This window comes from Dufourea novaeangliae, unplaced genomic scaffold (genome assembly GCF_001272555.1).
Source record: "Dufourea novaeangliae isolate 0120121106 unplaced genomic scaffold, ASM127255v1 scaffold30, whole genome shotgun sequence".
NCBI classification, from domain to species: domain Eukaryota; kingdom Metazoa; phylum Arthropoda; class Insecta; order Hymenoptera; family Halictidae; genus Dufourea; species Dufourea novaeangliae.
This window is the reverse complement of record NW_015373906.1, coordinates 629,892-640,719: the sequence shown is the minus strand read 5'-3', so window position 1 is coordinate 640,719 and position 10,828 is coordinate 629,892. Positions and strand designations below refer to the sequence as shown.

The following is a 10,828-nucleotide window of genomic DNA, read 5'->3' as shown; positions in this document are numbered from 1 at the left end:
GAATCCTCGACCGTTTCAAATTCTGTCGCGACATAGTTCGATAAAACCGGTGATACATATAGATTCGCGTGGAAAATAAAACCGGGCGGAGGTTTGTAAATATTGCGAGGTGATACCGGATCTACAATATCTGTTTCTTTTTTTCCCATCCCAAGGGGAACACCGTTTATCGTGTTATCATAGCAAAGATAACAGACACGTTGCCGCACTATTCTTGCCGATTGCGCGAGTTACACGTTTTAGATTCCGTTCCGGTAATCGTGAAAATACATAGAAGAACCTTATCGCCATCGAGTCGCAATTTTTCTCTCGTAGAATCATGGTGCTCGACGTGAACATTGGTGATCGTGGTGAACCAAAGTGAGAATTGTAGAGAATATATTTGGAATGATCGGAATTTTTGTCATAATTAATAATAATGAGGTCTCTCGAAGTGTTGGTACTTGTAATCGCTCTGTGTCACGAGTGGTGCCATTCTGAAACCGTAGAAACGAAGACCTTGAGGCTCTGTATATCGCAGAACTCCTGCGAGAATTGTTTAGAAGCCAGCTTGTCGTGCGCGTGGTGCAGCGACTGGGTAAAATCTAGAAGACTCTTGAAACACACATGTTATCGCCTGTGGAACGTCCGACTAATTCGAACGGTAAATTTTTATACGAATCTGCGTAGTCCTACACGAATTCCAGCCACGGAAAGCCCAGATGCAACGTGCCGGAGAGACTAAAGGATTTCGGTTGTCCACCAGAGGAAATCCGTACGGCTCATCCGGGATCAGTGACGCTCGTGGAGGATTTCAACTTTAAGGATGTGGAAGTAGCCGACGAGATACCCGTACAACTACGGCCGCAGAAAGTGAAAGCAAAAATCAGACCGAATTCGAAGACAGTGATTCAGCTCCGTTATAGGCCAGCCAAGTACGTTTCACTGTGCAACGTCAAAAACGGAAAGATACGTTTGCAAATTTTTACGAATCTTTTAGGAATTATCCCCTGGATCTGTATTACTTGATGGATTTAACGTGGTCGATGAAGGACGACAAAGACACGCTTGTCAGCCTGGGATGGAACATGACGAACACGCTAGAAAGATTCACAAATAAATTCCGACTGGGCTTTGGTACCTACGCGGACAAGCCTCTTATGCCTTTCGTTTTTCCCGGACACGAGGAAAATCCTTGTAAAAGCGCGCTCGCCGAGTGTTCACCGTTATATATTAAAGAAGTATACGTTGATTACTTTAAACTTTAAACCAAAAAAAAAAAACAAAAATAAAACGGAAAAGATTGAAATGGTATTGAATGTTAGGTAAACCAGAGCTCCGTTACTGGAAACGTTGACAATTTGGAAGGGGGAATGGACGGAGTGGTTCAGAGTATCCTTTGCGTGAACGAAGTCGACTGGGCTCATCAGGCGCGAAAGATAATATTGGTGGCTACGGATGGGTTTCTGCATTTCGCAGGAGAGGGAAAGGTATCGCAAAATGATTAATTAACGGTAAATAAATAGGTCACACCTGTAGAACAGAAATGAGAAGAAGTAAAATTCCATATGTTTGAACGATCATTAGCTGGCTGGTGCGATAACTCGCCAAGACTTCAAGTGTCATTTGGATAAGAACGGACTATATTTTATGTCGAAAACGTACGACTACCCTTCCCTGGGAGAAGTATCGAGACTATTACGGGACAACAAAATCAATTTAATATTCGCTGTGACGGAGGATCGACGTGACGACTACAAATTAATAGCAAGTTTGTTACAAGAGAACGCTAGAGTCGCCACGCTAACCAGCAATAGTTCAAACATTCTGGAGATCGTCGAGAGCGTTTATCACGACCTGATCACGAGAGTTGTACTACGGGACAATTCGACGAATCCGCTTCGTGTACGATACTTCTCTAATTGTCAACGAAAAAACACCTCAGAATTTAGTACGTCGGAATGCGATGGAATACAAGAGGGTAGGGTTTACGACTTTAACGTTGAGCTCTCTTTTGACGAGTGTCCACGGAATGAAAGTCTGTGGGTAAGCAGAATTACATATACATATGTGTAAAACTTAATTAGCCCCTTGGTACTGGCAATTATATGTACATGATTGATTTTTTAACGGTGGCCACAGTGTATGTTATGTATGTACATACTGAGAACCCCTTAGTAACGGCCACCGTATATACTTGATCCCTGAATGGTGGCCACCATTTTGGGGGCACATTTCTATACATATTTATCGTTTCGTTTTATAATATGAAATCTTGCAGAGACAAACTATTGTAATCGACGATGCATTAGCATCCGAGGCTTCCAAAGTTGTAATCGAAGTTGAACTTTTGTGCGGTTGTAACTGCAAAGACTCGGAAAGCTCGCATTGCATACATGGCATTGACGAATGCGGCTTCTGCAAATGCGATTTCGGATGGTCTGGTAAGAATATGAATAGCGGAACAAACTTTTTTATTCGCAGAATTGAAACGAATGCTTTGCAATGTGTATAAATTGTAACCTCGTAGGAGAACACTGTGATTGCGATGAAAGTTCACCAATAGAGAACAAATTACAATGTTTCGGTCCCAATTCTACGAATGTCTGTTCCGACAAGGGCGAGTGCATTTGCGGAAATTAATGATAGTTTGTAAAGATATTAATTTAATAAAGACTTAAATTAATTTTATTGTTAATAGATCGATGGATTAGAATGTATGGGTAGAGGAACGTGCAAGTGCGGTGTCTGTCATTGTTTAGAAGGCTGGAAGGGAAATGCCTGTCAGTGTCCTTCGACGGATGACTTTTGTTTTGCACCCGGAACTGAAAATGTCTGCGCTGGTCACGGCTACTGTGATTGTGGAGAATGTCGGTTCGTATTTATCGTTTATAGTTTATAAAATAATTTCACGTTATAAAAAATTATGTTCATGCGTTATGTGTACAGATGTAACGTTACTGCCGCAGACGGTTCTTATTACCGAGGTACTTACTGCGAGTCGTCGGTTAGCGCAGGCGGAAGTGGCCTTTGCGTCCTGTACAACTCTTGCGTTAACGCCACTATCGAAGAACCGCAGAGAATTGATCAATTTTGTCGAACAAATGTTACTGATTACAGCACTAAAAAAGTGAACTCCGTCGATATAGGTAATAGGAAATAAATAAATAATTTATTAATATAAATTAAGTGACATTTTGAATTACATGTTATTCGAATTTTGTACAGCAAACGAACATTATTGTTTCGTGAAGACTGTTAAAGAGAAGCAAACATGCATCATACCATATATATATGAGTTCCAGAAAAACAACGCTGTCCTTTTGAAAATAGGAGAAAAGGTGAAACCCAAAGCATTTATGTACTAATTGTTTATACTGTCTTTATTTTAAGAGAAATGGATGTATTTAAAAAAAATCAAGCTGCTTACTGCACGACCTAATCAAATTAATTGAATACACTGTACATACAACAAGTATTTTAACGTTTAGATATGCAGTACTCGTGTAAACGTGGCACTCGTGCCATCTATAATCGCCTTCGTAACACTGTTCTTCGGAATAGTATGTTTATTAATTTGGAAGTGAGTGTGCATTAAGGTTTGTTCAAACTACAATTTATCGCAAGCATATATTGACTACAAAAATGTATCTGTAGGGTTTGGACCACGGTACAAGACAGAAGGGAGTACGAAAAGTTTGAACAAGAAAGAAAAAAAACTGTGTACAGTTTGCATGAAAATCCTTTGTATAAACCTGCTGTAACACGATTCAGAGTTCCATCGATGTTTAAAGAAGATTAAACGTTATATAGAAGAGGGATATAGCGAATTTGTGATATTACACGAAGTTATGGATTTTATAGATTTTCAGTAGAACGAGTGGTGTTCATATTAGACAACATATCGTTCCAAAAATGGTTTCCATGTGAAAACAAAATCATCTGTAATTAAAATTAAAATCTTAATTTTTTACCGTAGCCGATTAATTTAAGTACTTCTTTTAATTATATTACTTCTTCTGACATGTTTTCAAGTATCCATTTATACCCGCGAGGCTCCCTGTAAATAATATTTGTAAACGGTTTATCATTTAGCCAGTTTGATTCAATAGAGGATCCATCCGGGAATATATATATTCCTGGGCCATTCATTATTCCATTGGAATCCACATTACCTCGAAACTGAGCATCATTGTTATACCTTCGGTCATCAAATTTAATCAATTCATTTAGTTATGACCGTAATGCATGACTAATTAATATCTACCGAATATGTATTTTACTATCAGCAAATGCATCGTCTTTCCATTCTCCGTCGTACACATCAAAATTACTAGTAGTGTATATTCCTTTACCTATACAGCATATATTCCTTTACCTATATACATAGATCATAATATTTGTAAAAAGACATTTTATAAAATATTAACCTTCCTTGACTATAACAAGTTCTCCATAATGAATTTTGTATTCTCCCTCGTAGACATCTCCGTTCTCAAACGAAAATTTACTCGTGCCAAATTTTATTGTTGCTTTATCCTTTATATTTGAACCACCTGTTTTCAACGATTTCCTTGCGTCTCCCTTTTTCATTTCAGAAATATTTAAACTTAAATACTATTATTCTCAAACTCATTTGAATAATTGTAAAACATAAAACTCGCGATAAATCATTGAAATGAAAACTACATATGTATGTACGTAAGTTGCAACATTTGAAAAAAGGGGACGTCGGTAAAAGTTTCAAGTTCCTAGGATCGCCGCTGTACTAATAGCGCTAGATCACGCGTATAGATCAGACCAGTCTTCCACCAACAAATAGCAGTATCCCATTCCATTTTATCAATGGTACTGTTGATTAGAAGCCATATAGCCTTAACACAAATTCTTGCCTGAATTTTGTTCAGAAAAGATATTGATCCCTTTGTTATATAAATTATTTTTACCTATCATTCTTTTGTTCACTGTCTAATCCCCGCTAACGATGAATCCCCCCTTTTGAAAAATCACCTTTAAACTTGAAGCCACGTGACCTTGCAGACGACCTCTAATTCGGTGCTCGTATCGTTCGTTCCTGGTCGTATTGCACGATAACCCTTAATACACCATTGACACACTCGTAGACGTCGTTGTACGAGGTGGTTAACCGAACTTTTTTCTCATCGCGTCGAACCTCAGTCGACTTGCTACTAGAAGTAGTAAAGGATTATCGAAGTATCCGAGATTATGATACGAACCACGAGCAGTCTACGCAATGAATTGGCACGCGTTGTACTACGAAGTTCCGTGCGGACGAACATCGTAAGGACCATGGTCATACGATGTCTTCACAGAAAACATCTACAAAGGTATTTGTTCTACTGATATCAATTACATTCAGTCGTTCTTAAGATACTCTACCTTTCTACAACTCGAAACTATGATTGCTATTCGCCTCTGAGGTTACTTCCTATATCTACATCCGTTTCCCATCTTTTCACTGTATTTAGGAGTTGGTTCATATATACACTATCCTTTGAACACTGTTGCCCACTTTTCTACTGGATACCACAAAGTGATTTAAATATACATTCATTGAGTTATGCTTCATGGAACTGCTTTCTTCCGTTGAAAATAATTCTAGTACTATAATGTTTAAACTTAACGCCAAAATTAGGTGGTCCTTTAAGGCCAATTCTTTGATTGTTTGTATAGGATGTACTCTTAATACATTTGACTCATACTATGCTGACACAAATACATGAGAGAATCTTAAATTGCCTGCAATTAACATATGTTATAGAATGTAGAATACATGATCTATTTGTACCACATGGTGCATTATAGTTCAGACAGTTATCTCTCTTATAGAACTTTCTTCCCGATTACCTAAAGTACTCAAATGTTTATTTATCAGCCTAAGATTGCACTTTATATAGGCAACTACTACAACACAAACTATCAGAAATGTAGGTTGATGTTTACATTAAAGGTGACACGAAAATTATCTTCAATGTCATCTTTTGATCCCTGACATTTTTTAGAGTAAAACAGTGCTTTCTTGCTTGGTCTTCAGGAGTCAGGTTCACAATACCTTGCGCTTTATGGTAACACCATGGAAGCAGCAGTTCAGGTTTTATGCCGATTACCCAGATCATATCAAGGTGCAGCTGCCTGCCTTGTCTCCTACCATGGAAACAGGCACTATTATTAGTTGGCAAAAAAAGGAAGGTAAGTCAAATAATAAGTTAAATTTAATGAAATTGGTAATGATTTGCATCTCATTCTAGGTGATAAGTTGAATGAAGGTGATTTGCTAGCAGAAATTGAAACTGACAAGGCAACAATGGGTTTTGAGACACCAGAAGAAGGATACCTGGCAAAGATACTTGTGCCAGCAGGAACAAAAAATGTTCCAATTGGCAAACTTGTTTGTATAATTGTTTCGGATGAAGGTAGTGTGGCTGCCTTCAAAGACTTCAAAGATGACTCTGCTTCTGCTTCACCACCACCACCTGCTACTGCACCATCAGCACCAACTCCTGCACCATCTACTCCTCCTCCATCCCCTGTAACACCACCAGCACCAGCAGCTGCCAAACTGCCTACACCCTCTGGAGATAGAATATATGCTAGTCCATTGGCCAAAAGACTTGCTTCTGAAAAAGGCCTTAGTCTACAGGTAATTTTCCATAGTAATTACCCCACTAAGGAACATGTAGAGTTGAATTCTACTATAAACATTCCACTTGTTTTGAGAAGGGCCTGAAAGGAACAGGATTGTATGGATCTATAACATCTAAAGACCTAGGAGGTGCTGCACCAGCTGCTGCTATGCAACCTGGAGTGGCAGCACCGGCAGCAATAGGTGTTCCAGGAGGAATGGATGTACCTGTGTCGAATATCCGAGCTGTAATCGCCAAACGTCTTCTGGAAAGTAAACAGGCTATCCCACATTACTACTTATCGGTAGATGTAAAAATGGATGCAGCTCTAGCGGCACGAGAACAATTTAACAAATTATTGGAAAAAGAGAAAATAAAACTCAGTGTCAATGATATTATTATCAAAGGGATGGCGATGGCTTGTAAAAAAGTACCTCAGGGTAATAGTGCTTGGATGGGTGATTTTATTAGGCAGTAAGTTTTTTTATTCCTTCACTGATGTGTATATTGTGTTCACATAATTGGTGACATTTATTTTCTTAGATTCAACAATGTTGATGTGAGTGTAGCAGTCAGTACTGATAATGGTCTGATTACACCAATAGTCTTCAGTGCAGATACAAAGGGTTTAGTTCAAATTAGTAAAGACGTGAAAGCGTTAGCCACAAAAGCAAGGGAAGGAAAGTTGCAGCCACAAGAATTCCAAGGTGGAACTATCACTATATCGAATCTGGGAATGTTTGGTATTAAAAATTTCTCTGCCATTATAAATCCACCCCAATCCATTATTCTTGCTGTTGGCACCACTGAAACCAGACTAATACCTGCTACGAATGAACAAGGGTAAGCATTTCCATCAAGGTAGAATTAAGCTTCTAGATATTAAAGCTTCTAGATACTAAATATTAAAGATATCCAGTCAATCTAATGAAACATACATTTCACTGATTTTATTAATAACGTTTGTTATAGATTTACAACTGCCCAATACATGTCCGTCACTGCCAGCTGTGACCACCGTACCGTGGACGGTGCGGTTGGTGCTCAATGGTTAGCCGCATTCAAGAACTTCATGGAGAACCCTACGAACATGCTGTTGTAGTAAGTTCGACCGTGTTCAATGGCGTAGTTCGAGTAAGCGTAAATTACTCAAAAAATAAAAAATATTATTCTGTTCAGGTACGAAAGGTGACGATGAAGATCCTGTATATTTGTGTATAGTACAACATTAAATCGTGTTACTTTACGCATTTGCAAATCGTCGATTTATGGTAGGATCCGAATTCAATGCGGCACATTTTCTTCCCTTTACGATCAATATAGTCTACCGAATTCTGGATCTAACGTATCGCAAATATCGCTACAATTTAAGTTTCTTCCCGCTGTAGACATTTTTACATGTGGTTTTTCAGCAAGTGTAAAGTAAAGGACTACTGATCGAAGTCAGCGTAGGTGAACAAAATGTCCAATGTCCATTTTTAAGAATTTACTATTTCTGTTGAAATATTTTATTTTATTTGAAAAACCACAACACTCTCCCCTTCCTGCCATAGTAGCGGCCACCTGTAAATATATAATGAAATGTGTCAAAATGTTTATAGTAAATAATATACATACATATGTATATCATATTTAATAAATTATAACTTACAAGTTCAATGTTGGTTTTTTAAAAATGTATACAAGATAGTATTCATAACGTTGTCAACGTTATGTTGTAATAGTTAAGGTAATTGTAATGTACATTAAAAAAACTTTTAAAAGAAGATAGCCCAGATTATCACAGCGATCGTTCTGCCACCTGGTAAAGCTGTGTATTTGTCTCTCCCTCTGTCACTATTGTGTTTGCAATCGTAAATAAAGTCGCGCGTTGAATAATTCAAAATGCCAATTTTAGATAAGCGTAAAGGGGATGACATTCTAGCATTAGTTCCTGCCTCAAAGAGGACGAAAAATGAAGTGGTCTTTAGTAGCAGAGAGAAAGCAGTCGTACAAAATGTGAGATTAACCTTCATTCACAACCGTGGTTGAAAGATTTTTCTAAAAATTTATTTTATAGGGCCCACCCAGAACATCATCATTGTTTGCACCAATTATGCTTCTGGAAGGACATCAGGGAGATATATTTTCCCTTGAATTTCATCCTGAGGGACAATATCTTGCTTCAACAGGATTTGATCGACAAATATGTATGTTACTTAAAAGTTTCGAATGTTTATTAAGCTAATGTGGAAGTTTGTGCTAAATTTTGAATAATACATTTACAGTTATCTGGAACGTTTATGGGGAATGTGAAAATATTTCTGTGATGAGTGGACATAGTGGAGCAATTATGGAATTGCACTTTAGCCCTGATGGCAATCACTTGTATACCGCTAGTACAGACATGACATTAGGTTTATGGGACATAGTTGCTGGAACTAGAATCAAGAAGCTAAAAGGTCACACTTCGTTTGTTAATTCTATTTCTGGTGCAAGGAGAGGTCTCACTCAACTTTGTTCTGGCAGTGATGATAGTACAATACGTGTATGGGATCCCAGAAAAAGGGGACAGTGTTATACTTTGAATAACACATATCAGGTTGTTTTTAACAATATATCCTACTGAAGGCTCATCAATTTTTAATTAAAGAATCATTTTATAAATCCTTTTTTTTATTTCAGGTTATTGCTGTTACATTCAATGACACAGCAGAGCAAGTAATAAGTGGTGGAATAGACAATGATATAAAAGTATGGGATCTAAGGAAAAATGCTGTTCTTTATAAACTGAAAGGACATTCTGACACTATCACTGGACTAAGTTTAAGTCCAGACGGATCATATATTCTTTCTAATGCTATGGATAATACATTGAGGATTTGGGATGTAAGGCCATTTGCTCCTTATGAACGCTGTGTCAAAATTCTCTCTGGGCATCAACATAACTTTGAAAAGGTTTGCATTTTAATTATTATGGTACATATTGATAATTTACAAGTATCTGTATTAAAATAATTATTTCATAGAATCTTCTGAGGTGTGCATGGTCACCAGATGGTAGCAAAGTATCTGCTGGATCATCAGACAGATTCCATTATATTTGGGATACTACAAGTCGTAGAATATTGTACAAACTACCTGGACATAATGGGTCTGTTAATGACATAGATTTTCATCCAAAGGAACCAATAGGTAATACCTACTAAGCTAAAGGAATTTCTCTGTATTACTTGAGAAAAATAATTCTGAATGTGTTTTTTCAGTCTGCTCTGGATCCAGTGACAAACAACTATATCTAGGAGAAATTGAGACTTAACAAACTTTTTAATTATTCTCTTGGTAACTTTTATATTTAAGGACATGTACAAAAATAAAATAGCATTCTACGGTCATCTTAATTGTCGCAGTTATTTTTAGAGCCAATTATATGGCTAGCAGCTTCAGCGATTCGCCACGGGTGGCGCCACCGGTCGAAAAAAATAGTGGTACTCCGCGATTAAATGCGATTTTAACAGTGTTCTGGTTGTTTATTGTTATTTTCAATAACAGTGGATTAATCTACGTACTTTCAGCTACAAATCGAGTGCTTGATCAAGACGAAAGCTGTTAGTATAACGTTGTAAGAGTTGTTCAAAGTGAATTAAACATGGTATGCATGATGGGATACGGTGTGAACCGTTACAAATAAATGTGATTTTAACAATGTTCTTGTAATTACTGGTTCCCATCTGCTAGAGAGTACTAATCTGCGTTCTTTAAACTTCCAATGTAATCCATGACGAGGAAAACTGACGCTCGTTTAGCAGTGTAAATCCGATCGAAATATGTGACAATTACATAACCACTAAACAGGCAACACTTTTCTTCGTCATGCATTACATTCGAAGTTTAAAAAATGTAGATTAGTACCCTATAACGGCTGATTCGTCTTGACCAAGCACTCAACTTGTAGCTGAAAGAACGTAGATTAATCTCCAGTCAGTGGCAATGACAATAAACGACCAGAACACTGTTAAAATCGCACTTTATTTGCAACGGTTGACACTGTATCTCATCATGCGTACCCCGGTTAGTTCACTTTGGACAGCTCGTACATCGTTATACGGACAGCTTTCCTTTAGCTGAGCACTCAATTTGTAGCTGAAAGTACGTAGATTAATCCACTGTTATTGAAAATAACAATAAACAACCAGAACACTGTTAAAATCGCATTTAATCGCGGA

At 37.7% G+C, this 10,828-nt stretch overlaps 3 protein-coding genes across 4 annotated transcripts; all 3 read left to right on the top strand.

Moving 5' to 3' along the window:
- The first annotated feature begins 418 nt into the window (after nt 1-418).
- On the top strand, nt 419-3,781 carry LOC107193811 (integrin beta-nu-like). Its single transcript, XM_015583316.1, is given in 12 exon segments — nt 419-577; nt 670-914; nt 980-1,220; nt 1,305-1,469; nt 1,567-2,025; nt 2,261-2,423; nt 2,510-2,617; nt 2,664-2,853; nt 2,929-3,128; nt 3,208-3,320; nt 3,471-3,562; nt 3,637-3,781. Coding segments are annotated over 12 exon segments (2,280 nt in total).
- A 1,000-nt stretch (nt 3,782-4,781) lies between these two features.
- LOC107193829 (dihydrolipoyllysine-residue acetyltransferase component of pyruvate dehydrogenase complex, mitochondrial) lies at nt 4,782-7,869 on the top strand. Of its 2 annotated transcripts, XM_015583341.1 has the most exons (7): nt 4,782-5,327; nt 6,035-6,189; nt 6,249-6,640; nt 6,721-7,097; nt 7,167-7,466; nt 7,596-7,724; nt 7,803-7,869. In XM_015583341.1, coding segments are annotated over exons 1-7 (1,476 nt in total). In that variant the 5' UTR covers nt 4,782-5,205; the 3' UTR covers nt 7,804-7,869. The 2 variants fall into 2 exon arrangements, with proteins under 2 accessions (XP_015438827.1, XP_015438826.1); XM_015583340.1 differs by lacking the exon at nt 7,803-7,869 and having other exon boundaries at nt 7,596-7,725.
- A 576-nt stretch (nt 7,870-8,445) lies between these two features.
- LOC107193837 (U5 small nuclear ribonucleoprotein 40 kDa protein) lies at nt 8,446-9,988 on the top strand. The gene is made up of 6 exons (XM_015583352.1): nt 8,446-8,621; nt 8,683-8,812; nt 8,891-9,204; nt 9,288-9,560; nt 9,632-9,797; nt 9,869-9,988. The coding sequence occupies exons 1-6, from the start codon at nt 8,508-8,510 to the stop codon at nt 9,919-9,921; spliced, it is 1,050 nt and encodes a 349-aa protein (XP_015438838.1). The 5' UTR covers nt 8,446-8,507; the 3' UTR covers nt 9,922-9,988.
- Nucleotides 9,989-10,828: the final 840 nt, after the last annotated feature.